This window comes from Lissotriton vulgaris, chromosome 11 (assembly GCF_964263255.1).
Source record: "Lissotriton vulgaris chromosome 11, aLisVul1.2, whole genome shotgun sequence".
Lineage (NCBI taxonomy): Eukaryota > Metazoa > Chordata > Amphibia > Caudata > Salamandridae > Lissotriton > Lissotriton vulgaris.
In genome coordinates this window covers 1,107,761,311-1,107,777,827 of record NC_141699.1, presented here as the reverse complement: position 1 = coordinate 1,107,777,827, position 16,517 = coordinate 1,107,761,311, and the positions used below count along the sequence as shown (strand labels likewise).

The following is a 16,517-nucleotide window of genomic DNA, read 5'->3' as shown; positions in this document are numbered from 1 at the left end:
TTTATGATATATGCATATCGAAATAAAGCAATCAACCAACTTGGTGCTGGTGGTTGGGTCTTTTTTCCAGGCCTTCTCAAGAGAGCGGCAGAGTTTCTTGGATTTCTTAAGATCATCGTTGAACCATGAGGCCTTCTTGCTGCCAAGTTTGCTTTGTCGTTTTTTCAGTGGTGCTAGGGTGTCGGCGCTGTTGGATAGCCATAGGGTAAGGTTGGTGGTGGCTTGGTCGGGGTTTGAGGTGTGGGCTGGGGGGTTTAGAAGAAGCGATGAGGAGATCTGGTCGATGGTGATTTTGTTCCAGTTTCTTTGCAGAGTTGGGTGGGGGTGGTTGTTGGGTTTGGGCTTGTTGTAGGTAAAGTGAACGCAGCTGTGGTCAGTCCAGAGGAGATTCGTGGTGTGGCTGAAGGAGACATGATTGCTGGAGGTGAAGATAGGGTCGAGAGTGTGACCTGCGATGTGGGTGGGGGAAGTGACCAGTTGTTTAAGTCCGAGGTTGGCGAGGTTGTCCAGCAGGGTGGTGGAGTTGCGGTCGTTGTTCTTTTCAAGGTGAAAGTTGAGGTCTCCTAGGAGGATGTAATCTTTGAAGGGGAGCGCGTGTGGAGTGATGAAGTCTGTGATGTCCTCACTAAATTGTGCGCGGGGTCCTGGAGGCCTGCAAAGGAGGGTGCCTCTGAGTGTGGTCTTGGGGTCGATGTGGATCTGGAAGTGAAGGTGTTCAGAGTTGGCGAGGTTGACGTCAGAGCTGGTTGAGATTTGGATGGATTTCTTATGGACGATAGCGATTCCTCCTCCTGTGTGGCCGGTACGGTCCTTGCGAATGATCTTATAATCTTCTGGGATGGCAATGGTGATGTCTGGGGCGGAAGAGGCGTTCATCCATGTTTCAGTGAGGAAGGCGACGTCCGGAGAGATGGTGTCTAGTAGATTCCATAGGTCAATGGCGTGCTTGTGGACCGATCGGGTGTTGAGCAAGATGCATTGTAGGTGGTTGGTGTCGGGAATCTGCGGTGTGAACGTAGTGGAGTGGTTGACGGTGCAGAAGAATTTGCAGGAGTAGCATGAGAAGGGTCCATGGGTGTGTCCAGGAGCGGCTTGGACGCAGTTGGGGGAACGGCCGGGGTTAAGGGCTAGGAGGGTGGTGGCATCGTAGGTATTGCGGGAGGGCTGGGAAATGCGAGGGCCAGGGGGTATGGCGCTGGGCGCGGTCCAGGCGCGGACGGGCGTAGACGGGCTTACCTTTGGCGCACCTTCGGCGCGATCGCTGCGCGTAAACGCTGCGCGCGGGAACTGCTGTCATATATGGATGGTGGCATCTAAGTTATGCCTGACTGCTCTTTGTCAAACTACCAAGGGGGTGAACACTGGTTAATCTGGGGTTGCTTGTGCCTTACCCTGACAAGGATTGCGGTTGCTCTTTGACCAAAGCTCACACCTCAGTCAACCACAAACCCAATTTCTTACACATGCCTAATATCCCTAATCCCCTTTGGGGCTCAGTAGACAGGTTCTGCCTTAAAGAGAATGTGAATGAGTGAAAGCCTTTTGTTGTACTATACAGGTGTCCAGTATGAATTGCCTCTGAAAGCCGCACAAGCTCTGACACTCCCTGAACCTGGACCCAGCATTAAAACAAGGATAGCTAAGGGAGATGGCTTTATACTCTTGTCCCTGCTATGCCACCAATATTTGAGCCTGGGACCAAGATTAGATTTTGCATTTGGCCTACAAATTGCTGCAAATTAACTTTTGATCAAGCAATTTAGACACCTCACTTTCTCACACTGCAGAATCCAATTATATTTCAGTCTCTTGATTCACACACAACTAAGCAGAAAGGAAAGAGAGGTGGGGCAAGAGAAAGAAGCGGCAGAGGATGGGGACTAATTAGAGTTTATTATTATTACAAGAGAGGTCATCACTGCAGAGTATGTAAGGGTGCTGAGGGGTATGCACAGCAGTGCGGTCAGTGGTTTTTAAACAGGGCCGCAAAAAGTGAGCAATCACTGCAGATTAACATTTAATCTGCAGTGGTTTTAAACATAGAGGGCCAGATGTACAACCTGTTTTTGCGTGCACAAACGGGGTTGCGACCCGTTTGCACTTGCAAAAACCTACATTGCCATGTACAAATACTATTTTGCGAGTCGAAAGAAATTACAACTCACAAGATAGTTTTTTCGACTCGCTATTAGGAAGGGGCGTTCCCTTCTGAATAGTGAGTCTCTAGCCATGTATGAATGTTTTGCAACCGCAATTGCAAAACACTCGCAATTTTCCACCCTCTTCAAGGGGTGGTAATGGTGGCACAAATGGGAAGGGGTCCCCAGGGGACCCCTTCCCCTTTGTGACTAGCTCAAAAAATATCTTTTTAAGGGAAGACAGTGGTCCAACATACCAGTACCTGCCCTTAAAAATTTAACAAAAACGTTTCTTTTTTTATGTATCCCGTTTTTATCTAAGGAAAATAGGCTGCATTTTTTTTTAAAAAGCCTGCTTTATTGACAAGCAGTCCCAGACATGGTGGTCTACTGAGCCCAGCAGGCCACCATCCCTGGGAGGGCCAGGCATTCCCAATGGGTTCGCAAATTGCGAGTGGCTCATTAATATTCACGAGCCTTGCATTTTGAGACCCCATTGGGAATTGCAATCAGTGTGATACTTGTACATTCCAAATTTCGACTCGCAATTTGCGACTCACAATTGAGCGCAAATTGCGAGTCCCAATTTGGAATGGTCGTACATCTGGCCCAGAGTGACTGCTCCCTCGTCCAGCCCTGTTTAGAAACCATACTCTGCAGATTAATTCCCTTGATGGAGTGGAGGAAATTATTAGTAATTTGTTATTTCAAGAGTATCACGGAATTACCAAACTCCTCTAATTCTGCCAGCAGAATAAAAAATTCCACTCATCCCTATTATTAACCAGAAACGTTTGTATTTGTGGGTGTTCTCAAATTTACTAGGGCAAATCTACCTTGCAAGGTCCACTCCCTACCCAGGAGTAGGAATTACCTATGCACAGTATTACATCATAGTGATTTGAGTCAGTAAATGGAATACTCCATCACAAATGCGACTGATATCTTGCCTGCCTCATTAAAAGTACAATTATATCCAATGACACTTAGAATACAGCAAAAATGATAACTTTAAATTTGTGACAAAGCAGCCCACCCACCATCTTCTAATTCAGGCTCGCTGTTTTTCTCCAATGTAGATTTCAATTAGACTGCCAGGAATACATACTTTGTAATTGGCAAATTGTGTTTTCTAATGCTCGTTCCAAACTATAATTCTTATAAAAAGCTAACAGGATCCAGCATGCGAGTGACTCTGTTCATCTTCTTTGAGTCAATGGGGATGGATCTTGACTCTGTCCAAGTTTGGTGAGAAGTTTTCAAGAAAGTCTTGGGACTGTTGTAGTACAGGAAATTGGACCTGACTTTAGATAAGGTTGATAGAGCAAAAAATTCTTCAAAGATTATGGTGGTCATTAATTAAATTAGCAAGATTAGATATACTAGATTTAGTGCATTTTGGGTGATCAGGAATTAAGCAGCCCCTGCGGATTTACTTCACCCCCTTGCTTTTATCTTGTTAAATCTTTAAGCCACTAAGGGGCATATTTATGGCTTCGGTAGTACAGGGCAGCACATCAGGTCACCTTGCTGTGCTTTCCTGTGCCACAGAGAAAGGGTAGGAAAGCACCATATCTATCCAATACAGTGCATGCCTGTCCTTATCCCTTGCACTAGCGCCATTTTGGCAGCTGAACGCCAACACAGGCACACTTGCACCAAGGTGCAAGGGTGCCTGTGTTGTAGGCAAGATTGTTTTTGTGATAGAAGGGGCACTTTGCTGCACAAAAACAATACGGAGAGGCTTTTTCCTCTTTGCTTGTGTGCAGCATAATGCAGCACTCCTAGAAAGAGAAATAAACTAGGAGAAATCAAGATATTTCTCCTTGTTACGCCTCTCCTGTGGAGGTGTATCATTTTTGGTGCATTTCCAGTTTAACCAGTTTTTGTAATTTTGGGAATGGGTCAAAATCTTTGGATGTTGCGTGGAAACACCCAAGCAACACCCATGTAAATGCCTTCCTGGTGCAGATCATTGCAATGCAGCAGTTTTTGCTACTCGAGATTTATGAAGCTACGCAGGGCCACGCAAGGTGACTTTGCGTGGCTAAATAAATCTCATTTTATATTAGCTTTGATCTTGCACCACGCTGGGTGGTGCAAGAGTGACTCAAAGGGGCTCATAAACATTTCCCTAAATCTTTACAAAAAGGAACTTGGTTTGTAATTGTGAGCTTTGGAACAATTTGCAGATACTTCTTTTTTATGACACACCTAACATTAATGTTTTAAATAAACATAAAAGCATTGATTTAAGCTAAAAAACATACTTATTATCAGTTGGAAAACTAGGGCAAGTTTTAATGTCCAAAGCTTGACTTAAGGTGTAGCTCAGTAGGATCCATGGCCATGCCCTAAGCTTAAAACATTGTATAAATATTTTCTATAAAAATATATATTTATCTAAACGTTTATGAGTTTTATTTATTACTTACAAAGGATTTGCACTTTCATTTCAAGTGTTTTAACAATAATGTTGTCCTTATTTCAGTGTTCATTTAATAAAAGAGAAATGTGGTTCCATTTCCATATAAATACTTTGTTCACAGATTGCAAAGAGGTAGAATCACGCCATTTGGTCCCAGGAGATGTCATCCTATTACCTGGAAATAAACTTTACCTTCCATGTGATGCCATACTCATTAATGGGAGCTGCATTGTCAACGAGGGCATGCTTACAGGTAATATGCTGATTAGGGAATCATTGCAGATACTGTTTTATTGACTGCATGATTACAAGTATCCAAGTGAATAGGTAGCTGTATTGTCAACAAGTACCATATCTTTAAAAATCTCATTTGATGTGGAAATTCCCAATCATTCTCCAATGTTTAAATCATTTGTGATGCATCTATTGTTGTGAGGACAGTATCTTTATGCTTCTATTAAAATATAAAAACCAATCACATAATTACAGCAAATTTAATAGCAAGTATGAATCCAAGTACTTGGAAGACTTGTGCATATGGACATCATCACATCTTATATCTTACAATATTGAGCATTCTTAGGATTGTTGGTATGGTAGGTGCTCCTCATTGTTTTGCAAAGGGTACAAAAACAAAAGATTCAGTGTACACCAATCCAGAACATGCTCCTAAAATATATTTATTGAACAGCCAATCCCAAACAAAATGTCAGAATACTCTAGTGTTTCTTTGCCACAAAGTGGCTTCTCAAAACACAGAACTGCCTACACCCAACCAGTTTAGCCAAAATTATTTTTGATTGTTGGGACAAACACAATTTCTGAGTTTGACCCGGTATTTTTATTTATACCTGTTTACTTTATCAATTTTTTCACACTTTTTATAAGTTTCACAAAAAAGGAAATATACATTCATTGCATTTCAATCACAATACATGACTATTTACAACCACATGTTTACAATTATCATACATTCCACAACAAATACATTATACAAACAACACAACTTTGAAATCTCATTTAGTTGAGTTAATCATTATCCAAAGAAAAGACAAAGTCAAAAAGAAGGAGCACAATCCAAAAGTGAAAATAGCTCAGAAGCCAGCCGTGGCTGGTCTGGGCTCTTACTGATATTGCTTGCTCCCTCTGGTGTGCCGATGCGTTTCGAGTACAGGGAAACCGGTTCCCGGACTGTCATCAGGGCTTTGTCAGTTTTCTGTATAGAATGCAGAAAAACATTTGGGACTTATTAATTGATTGCGACTTACTCCTATGACTTATGGAGCAGTAGGGGTCCCTACCTGATAGAAGTGCAGCTCCTGCTTTCCGCTCTCCTTCTGCCACACCGCAGCGCCTCGCGGCCCCCGCTTCGCGGGAACCGCTCGCATGCAAAGACTGTGTCCAGTGCGGACTTGGCTCCCTGTTCTTCGTCGTGCATTGTGCACCAACGCGCTTCCAGGATTGAACAGCTGACCAGCAAGGGCTGAGGCGGGACTGCGAGGACCAGCCTGCCTAGCGGCGCGGATCGGCCGCAGCTGGTCCTCTTCCCGCCCCTCCTCCACTTAAAATCTCATCGGAGTGAGTGCGCCTTGGGTCCCTACCTGATAGAAGTGCAGCTCCTGCTTTCCGCTCTCCTTCTGCCACACCGCAGCGCCTCGCGGCCCCCGCTTCGCGGGAACCGCTCGCAGGCAAAGACTGTGTCCAGTGCGGACTTGGCTCCCTGTTCTTCGTCGTGCATTGTGCACCAACGCGCTTCCAGGATTGAACAGCTGACCAGCAAGGGCTGAGGCGGGACTGCGAGGACCAGCCTGCCTAGCGGCGCGGATCGGCCGCAGCTGGTCCTCTTCCCGCCCCTCCTCCACTTAAAATCTGATCGGAGTGAGTGCGCCTTGGGTCCCTACCTGATAGAAGTGCAGCTCCTGCTTTCCGCTCTCCTTCTGCCACACCGCAGCGCCTCGCGGCCCCCGCTTCGCGGGAACCGCTCGCAGGCAAAGACTGTGTCCAGTGCGGACTTGGCTCCCTGTTCTTCGTCGTGCATTGTGCACCAACGCGCTTCCAGGATTGAACAGCTGACCAGCAAGGGCTGAGGCGGGACTGTGAGGACCAGCCTGCCTAGCGGCGCGGATCGGCCGCAGCTGGTCCTCTTCCCGCCCCTCCTCCACTTAAAATCTCATCGGAGTGAGTGCGCCTTGGGTCCCTACCTGATAGAAGTGCAGCTCCTGCTTTCCGCTCTCCTTCTGCCACACCGCAGCGCCTCGCGGCCCCCGCTTCGCGGGAACCGCTCGCAGGCAAAGACTGTGTCCAGTGCGGACTTGGCTCCCTGTTCTTCGTCGTGCATTGTGCACCAACGCGCTTCCAGGATTGAACAGCTGACCAGCAAGGGCTGAGGCGGGACTGCGAGGACCAGCCTGCCTAGCGGCGCGGATCGGCCGCAGCTGGTCCTCTTCCCGCCCCTCCTCCACTTAAAATCTCATCGGAGTGAGTGCGCCTTGGGTCCCTACCTGATAGAAGTGCAGCTCCTGCTTTCCGCTCTCCTTCTGCCACACCGCAGCGCCTCGCGGCCCCCGCTTCGCGGGAACCGCTCGCAGGCAAAGACTGTGTGCAGTGCGGACTTGGCTCCCTGTTCTTCGTCGTGCATTGTGCACCAACGCGCTTCCAGGATTGAACAGCTGACCAGCAAGGGCTGAGGCGGGACTGCGAGGACCAGCCTGCCTAGCGGCGCGGATCGGCCGCAGCTGGTCCTCTTCCCGCCCCTCCTCCACTTAAAATCTCATCGGAGTGAGTGCGCCTTGGGTCCCTACCTGATAGAAGTGCAGCTCCTGCTTTCCGCTCTCCTTCTGCCACACCGCAGCGCCTCGCGGCCCCCGCTTCGCGGGAACCGCTCGCAGGCAAAGACTGTGTCCAGTGCGGACTTGGCTCCCTGTTCTTCGTCGTGCATTGTGCACCAACGCGCTTCCAGGATTGAACAGCTGACCAGCAAGGGCTGAGGCGGGACTGCGAGGACCAGCCTGCCTAGCGGCGCGGATCGGCCGCAGCTGGTCCTCTTCCCGCCCCCTCCTCCTGATCTCTCCTTAGATAAGCTGTGGCACTGACGCGCACGCGGGACGCGCGCGGGGCGACTACCGGGGCGAAGACCGGGCAAAGAGCGGGCCGTTTAAGGCCGTTCAAGGACGGCAGAGGACGGCCCTGGCCCAGAACCCCTGCTTCCTCGCCCTTGATAACCATAACGTCTAAGATGTCGACCATACGCAACAGAACTAGAAGTTGCGCGAAAAAAGCTACGGCGGTAGCACAGGTGACTGGACCCATTGATCTTTTTATTTCACGTGTACATGAGACTATTGACCAAAGTATTGTTTTATTGGAAAAGAGAGTCTCTATGGACCTTGCAAATGCTAGGCGCTCATCCTTGGGTCCCCTGGCAAATGTTAAATCACCTGCCTTGCAGACTTTGAATAATTGCTCCCTACCTACAACCATGCCTACTAATAGTGCCCCGACTGTACCAAATACTGTTGATCTATCGGTTGCCCCATCAGACTCAGACCCGTCTTTTGAAGACCTGGAGGTTACACCAGATCTAGAAACCTGTCAGTCACCTGACAAAGCGGCGCCGAGTCTGAGTGGGCTTAACGATGTGGAAACAGCTCCTGTACCTAAAGTCCCCCGGGGAAGGGCTCCTAATCTCCCAAAGGCTACATCAAAGGGTAAAAATAAAGTAAAAGCACCAGTAAGGAATCACAATTTGATTTCCCCTACCCCACAAATGACATCAGGTATTCCTTGCTGGGTGCAAAACATGGTAACAGATTTAAAACTAGACCTTGAAGCCACTTTAGCAGCACAAATTAAGCCTCTAATTTCTAAAGTGGACAGGCTTACATCTTTAATACACTCTAAATGGCCACACAAAAAGCAGGGACAAGGGCCTGATCAGTTACAAGGGATTACAGAATTAGTCCCTAAATGTTTATCGAGTATCCCGCTCCCTAAAGATGTATCAAACAATGTTCAAGCTATTGCAGCCCCTGGGAACCCAGTTATATCCCTTGTGTCGCAAACAGGGAACAACTCCGTCCACTCTACAACTACACCCATTTCAAAGGAGAGGGCTCCTGTTCTGACTAACCAACACCCTGTTGTTGATAATAATACCACCACCACCATTCAAGTAAAAGATGTTGCAGGGAAATCTAATCCATCTTCTGCATCTCTTTCTACGAACAAACCCGAAGGGCCTAAGTCAAAGCAGGCACGTTTTAGGTCCATTAATTTACCACCAGAGGTTTCCCCTTTTGTTGTTGTGTTGACAGCAGTCCCCCCATTGAAGGAGGGAGTAAAAGAAACGTTTACCGAGCTTAGAAATAAATGTGCTCAATGGCTCCATCTACATAAACCCCTACCTAATAACATGAACGGTGAAATCCTTACCGTGCGTAGAGGGGACTGGGTGGGCAGAAGCAAGAAAACAATAGTAGGGGACGTAATCACAGTTAACTTTAGGGATGTAGGGGCAGCAAGCTATATATGTAATGCACCCAATAGTGGTCCTGCGACTCAAATTAACCCACTTCCTTTGTCTTATTTTTTACCAATGTCTTCAAGACTAAACCCTCCCTGTTCCACTTTTCAAAGTAACAGAGGACCTGGGTACCCTCCACAACAAGCTGCCAAACCTTGGCTGCAACCACCTTATCCGCCTCCTTTTTTTCCACATTATGTTAATTTTCAGCAGCAGCTATCAAATGCTCCACCCTTTCCCATGCATCAAGTTAAATCTCACTGGCAACATCCTTTTCATTTTCCACCACCCCTACCTCAGTCTGCTCACCAGTGGCAGCAATCTTTTCAGCCACCACAATTAGATAAACATCTGTGGCAACAAACATGGCAGGACTTGCCCCACTCCCAAGATCCCCTGTTCTCACAATTCGCCCATCCAAATAGATATGCCGTGCTAGATGAGGTAGACTGACTCAGCCCTCCCGAAGCTCTGGATTTAAACATTTCTACGCCCTATCTTGATATGGTGTGTTCTTCTTCTCCTGTCACGCCTTTAGCCGCACTTCCCGAATCTTTAATAGTGACATCCCTAACACCTCCCCTACATATAGGAAAAAGGGGTACAACTACTGTTAGCCCCAGCTTAAGCCCAGTTACCATCTCTCGGGAAGATGGTCCTGCCTTATTACCACCAGCAATTCAGCCAGAGTCGTCTGTTGTTGATGACTCTGGTAAACCAGCAGGACTCTCTCTTGTTTCCTGGAACATTGCTGGCCTTACCTGCAAATTAGGTACACCCTTCTGGACCAGCTTTTTAGGGGAGGGATTTGACCTAATTTTATTGCAGGAAACTTGGTGCCCGGACCCCATTAATATCGAAGGGTATGCATCCTACTGTCTTAGAGCAACCAAATCTAGCTCGGGCAGGGCTAAGGGGGGCCTTTTGTTGCTTTTATCAACCAAGCTGTGTGACTGTACGGTCAAATACAGTACAACCGTGGGGACACACAGCCAAGTTATAAGGGTGGAGTGTAGGAAGAATATTGATTTAGTCATTGTAAATTTCTACAACAACATTTTTGATGCTACTAGAGGGGATATTTTACTGCCTCTGGAAAGGGAAATTATCAAGGCCCTCGGTATCTCGAAAAGAAAGGCCGAGGTGGTTTGGGCAGGTGATTTTAACTTGCAGCCCTGCCATTTGTCTAACGGGAACATCTGCGGCTTCGGCGCAGCAACGAGTAGTCATTGGGGAGGCCTGGGGGCGAGGGAGGATTCTCCCCACTTCCAACACAGCAGTTATGGTTCCACATTAAATAATATGCTAGTCACGCTAGACATGACCCTGTTAAACTGCAACACTAACAACCGGGCAATAACATGCCCTACATTTACAGGCAGAGATGCAGGATCATTTATAGATCACATTTTGCTGTCTAGCAGTGGAGACTATACTGATTTGTATGTAAACGAAGAAAGTCTCAGTGACCATAACAGCCTTCGTGTTACTCTTTTGGGGCATGGTACCTCATTAGTTTCAGGTGGAAAATGTACAACCGACATAGTGCCTATTAGACCAAAGGGCCTAAGGGTCAAATGGACTGGTTTAAATTCTAAAGTCAAGCAGAAGGAGGTTCTTACTCAATGCAAGAATCAAATTAGCTACTGTTTGGATGATGATTGTGATTCTGGCTGCTTAATAGATTACTTTGTATCTATGAATAGTATTATCGATGGTATTTTCACTAAGACCCCGTCAGCCAATAGAGGTCCAAAGCAGGGGTGGTTTGATAAGACCTGTATAGTCGCCCTCCGCGATCTAAAGAATGCTTTAGGCTCCAAACCACGTGTCAAGACGGACATACAATACTTTAGGGCTAGATATAAAACAGCAATTAATAAAAGGAAAAGGGTATTACAGACTGAGGCGTGGGATAAGTTGAAGGAGGCTGCTGAGACTAAAAATAGCAAACTGTATTGGGAAACAATTAATAGCCCGTTTCTCAATAAAGAAAATGTCCCAGAATTAACCTCTTATGTGGCATGTAGCGATTGGGTTAGTCACTTTTCCAAAATATTTAATCCAGAAGGGTCAACTTCTGAGTCATCATCACCAGATATAACCCCATGGTTGCCCCTCTCGATGGGTATAACACTAGAAGAATGCCATGAAGCAATTTCTTTAAGTAAAGGTGGCAAGGCCCCTGGCCCCGACGGGGTCCCGCTGGATCTATACAAAGATGAAACGGCTTTATGGGCTCCCATCTTGGTGAGGATTTTTAATTGTGCGGCTGAAAGCGAATTTCCATCTACTTGGGGCCAATCGATTATTATTCCTTTACATAAGAAAGGTGATAAATCAGAGGCCTCTAATTATCGTCCAATTTCACTATTAGACGCCTCTGTAAAGGTGATGAGTAGGATTTTGCTGAAGAGGCTGGAAGACTGGGCAACTGATTTTAACATCTTAACTAGAGTCCAATATGGCTTTCGGAAAGGCCTGGGCACATTGGATCAATGTGTAAATCTGGACCTTTTAATCAATAAATATACTGTGGCTAAAAATGGCAACCTCTTTTTATGTTTTGCTGATTTGAGCAGCGCTTTTGATTTGGTTAACCATAACATTCTCTGGGAGGTTTTGCTTGATGCAGGGGCCCCAAGGGAAATAGTTCATTTTTTAGCTAGACTCTACGAAAAACTTTCATGTAAAGTCCGCTATGGCACCCTTGGCGAATGTACCCCGTTCTTTAAAGTGTCCCGGGGCATACGCCAGGGATGTGTTTTGGCTCCGCTTTTATTTTCCCTTTTTATCAACGGTGTCGACCGTTCCTTGGCCGACATCCCAGCAGATGCCCCCCTGATTGGTGGTAAACCTGTTCCGCTGTTACTTTATGCGGATGACGCTGTTCTTTTATCTCGAACACAGATGGGCCTCCAGCGCCTAATTGATAATTTTATGCAGTTTATTCAAGTTAGGCGGCTACGTGTGAACAAAACCAAGACGTATGTAATGTCATGTGGTCAGGCAGCTAAGCAGGTAAAGCATACTTTTTTTCTAGATAAGGAAAAGTTGACTTCTGTTAAGTCCTTTTGTTATCTGGGAATAACATACAACAACAGTGGGACCTGGAATGCGGAATTTGATGCTGTTAGAATAAAAATGCTACGGTCTACTAGTAGTATTTTTCGTTTTGCTTCTAAACTTGGCTCACGAAGTATTTCAGATATGATGAACATATACAATGTATGTTGTGTCTCCTCTGCTCTGTATGGGGCAGGGGTGTGGGGACACTGCGAGGGTATTTCCCTGCAGAAGGAGGAAAATAAGTTTTTAAGGAGGTTGTTGTGTGTTCCCCCTTCTGCCTCCATCCAGCTGATTCATGAAGAAGTCGGGATCGAGTACATTTCTGACTTAGCAGCAGTTCGGCCACTCTTATTGTGGCGTTCTATTTGGGCTAAGCCAGAGACTCGATTCACTCAGGATATTATCCTTGATTGTATAGGTTTGGACCACTCTTCACGTATATTGTGGTTAAGATACATTCACCGCTGGTATCTCCTTCTTTTTAACATTGATGTGTTCCGTGAGCCTGAAAATGTTGTTTCTATTTCAAAAAAAGAAATCAAGACAACGTTCCTAAACTTCCGTAAGGCTGAGCGAGATAAAACCGTTGGCAATCTTGTCACTGTGAAATTCTATAAAGATTTAAATCTAACTTCGGGACTCCAATCCTATCTTGTATATGTGACTCGTCCCTCTCATCAGTATGTTTTAACACGGGTCAGATTGGGCATTGTTCACCACTTGGTTGCTTTTCCAAACACAAAAACCAGTTCAGACATACCCTGTCCGTGTGACAGTATCTCCCGGCAGAGTAGTTGCCATTTCTTACTTTTTTGTAAATTCTTTCAGTTTCTCAGGTTAAAATACCTTAAGCCAATTTTTATCAAATATAACATTCGTACTACACAAACAGCATTGATATTTTTATCCTCATTAGAGAACGAGGAGATTTGTTTCTTTTTGGCTACTTTTATTTTAAAATGTACAGCTGCCAGGAAAAGTATTGTACTATAATAATGTTTTTACTTACCTGTCTGTACTTATGTTATACAGCTGCCAGGAATTGTTTTATGATGCTATTACCGTTAACACTCCTGTCTGTATATATATGCCTTCAATTTTAAAATTTATATCAATTTCTGTAATTAAGGTATTTTTTATATTTGTAGAGGTCCACAGTATTGTATGATTACTTAATAATTTTAATGTACAGTTCCCAGGAAAGGCCTATTGAGTAACTCCTACTGATCCCCAGTTTGTTTATGTAAGAATGTTTTGTATTTTATAATAATATGCTGACCCAAAGAGACATGATCACTTACTATTTGCTGCACTTTAGCCTTTTTCGCCTCTCTAGGAGAGTTCATATGGTGATTTTTAATATTTTAATTATGTACTTTTGCTTGTATGATTTGTATGCACAAATCGAATAAAAGCTTTTGAACTCGAACTCGACTTATGGAGCACTTTAGGGTATTAAAAAAGTACCTAAAATTAGCTGGTGGCCTCACTTGGTAATCAAAACCGGGCTCCGATTAAGCCTTTATTATTCAGATATGGACTGACCAAGGACACGGAGTATTTTCTCATTATCTGTAATGAGAAGAAGATTTCTGCATATTGAGAACAGTTTATGCAAGGAGAATTCGAATTGAACTGGGATTCTATTCATACCTCTTTTGAGCAAGTTAAGGTATCGGCCGTCGCCGTCGGTTGGTGTTTATTCAAATACAACTCGAAGATTCTGACAAAGAGAATTCGAGTGTTTATTAAAAAACGTGTTGTTTACTTAAAACCATGAATACAATGCTTAAGATGGAACCTGCCACGTCACATACCTTATGTCACGTGTAGCGGGGCAGTTGTTCAGTGCACACCATCCAGATACAATCTGAAGCAGAAGGAAATTCCGTAATGTTGAAATCAGCACAGAGTTCACACTTATTGTAAAAAGACCAACAAGCAAGTGTAGCGCGACATACCTGATTGTATGCTGGCGCTTCCACCAAATTACTCAGATGGTACCCCTTCCTGCGTTCGCTCGCTCCTAAAAACAACAAGTGCGAATTGAGCTCCTTAGCGCGTATGATTTACAATAAGATAGGAAATGGACAGCACTAAAGTAAAGTAAATTAGCACCTTACCTGATGCTGCCGCTCGTGTTCCAAACGCTCTGACCTCCTACACGAAAGAGGCGGTGGCCATTTTGGAATACTTGGCTTGCATCATATTGTGTCTCGCATGGAGTTATGGTACACGTAGTCTGCACGTGCAGAAACCACTATTGACAAACGTCTGTTTCATCCAAATAGTGACTGAAATTATTAAAACCACCAACATTTGGATAATGGTTTATATTGTCAGATATATTTCAAAAGTGCAAACCTCCTATTCGACGGAGGTGGCGACCATTGACCGAAGCCTTGCTCATTTTATCTTTTTACCCAAGCGAGGAATTATGGGTCATGTAGTTTGAAGTTGCTAGAGTGACTATTAGAAGCAATCATCTTGTGCTATTTATAGTCAACAAAACAGTAAAGAAGTTCTGCCCATACCATAGACAATCGTGAATATGAAAGACACAGGTCCTTAAAAGAGTTTGCAACAGTGATAGAAAATCAGTCTGCTATAAATGTATTTAAAGCCTTGATAACTCTGTCAGGCTATTTAATCCTGTCAACGTGCTGTTGAACTTGAGGATAAGATATGCCTCCTTTTGCAGAACGCACGGTCAACATCACCGGGACGTTTTTCTAGATTCAGGGATAATAGAATGGACCATTTAAAATCATTCTCACTATGGCTTTTATCCAGAAAGTGCTCTACCATGGGTGACGACATGACCTTTTTCTTGATGAGCGATCTATGTTGGCAAAGTGGCTTCTAGCAATTTTGACAAGGAGACCAGAATAACAGTGTATGGAAAAAAGGTGCTATGCAGTACTCTGTCTAACATTATAATATTTGTTCCCTTAGGTGAGAGTGTGCCTGTTAACAAGATCCCCCTGCCAAACATCAGCAACTCAGTTCCATGGAAAATCCATAGTAAAGAGGATTACAAAAAGCACATCTTGTTCTGTGGGACTGAGCTCATACAGTCAAAACCATCAAAGATGGAACCAGCAAAAGCAGTTATACTTAAGACTGGTGAGTTCATATCATTTATTAACATTCCTTCATCCATATTCCAATGAAAGAATACTACTGCATGTCACTAGACATTTTAGGTTTGTTTAGAAAGAAAAGGTATACTATGGATACTGAAGCAATTCAAACATGTTTTCTAAAATTTAAATGTATCTACTTCATAAAAGTATGGAACAGTTTCTTCATTCTTTGCTGTGTGGGTGAATGAGTGGCTGGTTGAGTGGGTGCTTGGTTAAGGGAGGGGGTGTGAATGGCTGTATTGGAGAGTAAGTGTCTGTGTGAATGACTGTATGGGTGAGTGAGCAGATGTGTGAATGAGTGAGTGGCTGTGTTGAACGTCTCTATGGGTGAGTGAGTGACTGTGTAGGTAATAAGAAGGTGTGCTAGTAGCTGTCTGTGTGAGTGTGTGGCTGTGTGAGTGGCTGTACGCGTGAGTGGCTGGTTGTATGATTGGCTGTATGGGTGAGTGAGTGGATGTGTGTGTACTGTTTATGAATGGTATGTGAGTGATTTGAAGACATGTGAGTAGAAATGCAAGAGGTTGTATGTGGGTGTGAGTAGATTTGTGAGTGGTTCTGTGTATGAAGTCATCAGTGATGTAATTTGATATGTCATCTGTGGTGTCACTGACCATGTCATCAGTGATGAAATATTTGAGGTCATAAAAAGTGCATTGCGGGTGCGTAAGATATAGTTAGCTCAGGTAACTATAACTACTGAATTCCTATGGTTTTATAAAAGGAAAATCTGAGCTTATCTATAATGTCCCTGTAACCATTTTTTAGTGAATTTCCAAGGATTTTTTTAATTCCATTTCCTAACTATAAAGTCCCAGTGACCTTTGTTGTTTTCAGTGAATTCCTAAGGTTTTTCAAATCCTATATTTTAACTATACCATCCTTGTAACATTTGTTTTTTAAGTGAATTTCCAGGGTTTCTTAACTAATTGTCATGTTTGCAGAGTGCTGGAGAAAGGTGGCGTGGCCTCAACCAGCTCTCATGAATGCTGCTGTGACAGACTTACTAGAGGTAGCAGGAGAGCTGCTTGGCCCCCAAGAACCCCCAGCACCCAAGAGTACTTCATCCCCAACCAGTAGTGTGACAGTAGGTGCATTTGTAGAGTGGTGGAAAAAGGGGACGGGCTATTGACCAGGTCTCAGCAATCAGGCTGTGTGGGACTTAGTGAAGGTAACAGGAGGGGTTCTTGTACCCCAAAGACCCTCAGCGCCCAAGG

The 16,517-nt window shown here is 44.8% G+C and overlaps 1 protein-coding gene across 1 annotated transcript in view; it reads left to right on the top strand.

Moving 5' to 3' along the window:
* Positions 1–16,517, top strand: part of LOC147684251 (putative cation-transporting ATPase 13A5) — a 256,436-nt gene that overhangs the window by 43,542 nt on the left and 196,377 nt on the right. Inside the window, exons 8-9 of the mRNA XM_086942616.1 lie at positions 4,688–4,819; positions 15,113–15,283. Coding sequence (XP_086798742.1) covers positions 4,688–4,819; positions 15,113–15,283 — 303 coding nt within the window. The remainder of the gene's footprint in view (positions 1–4,687; positions 4,820–15,112; positions 15,284–16,517) is intronic.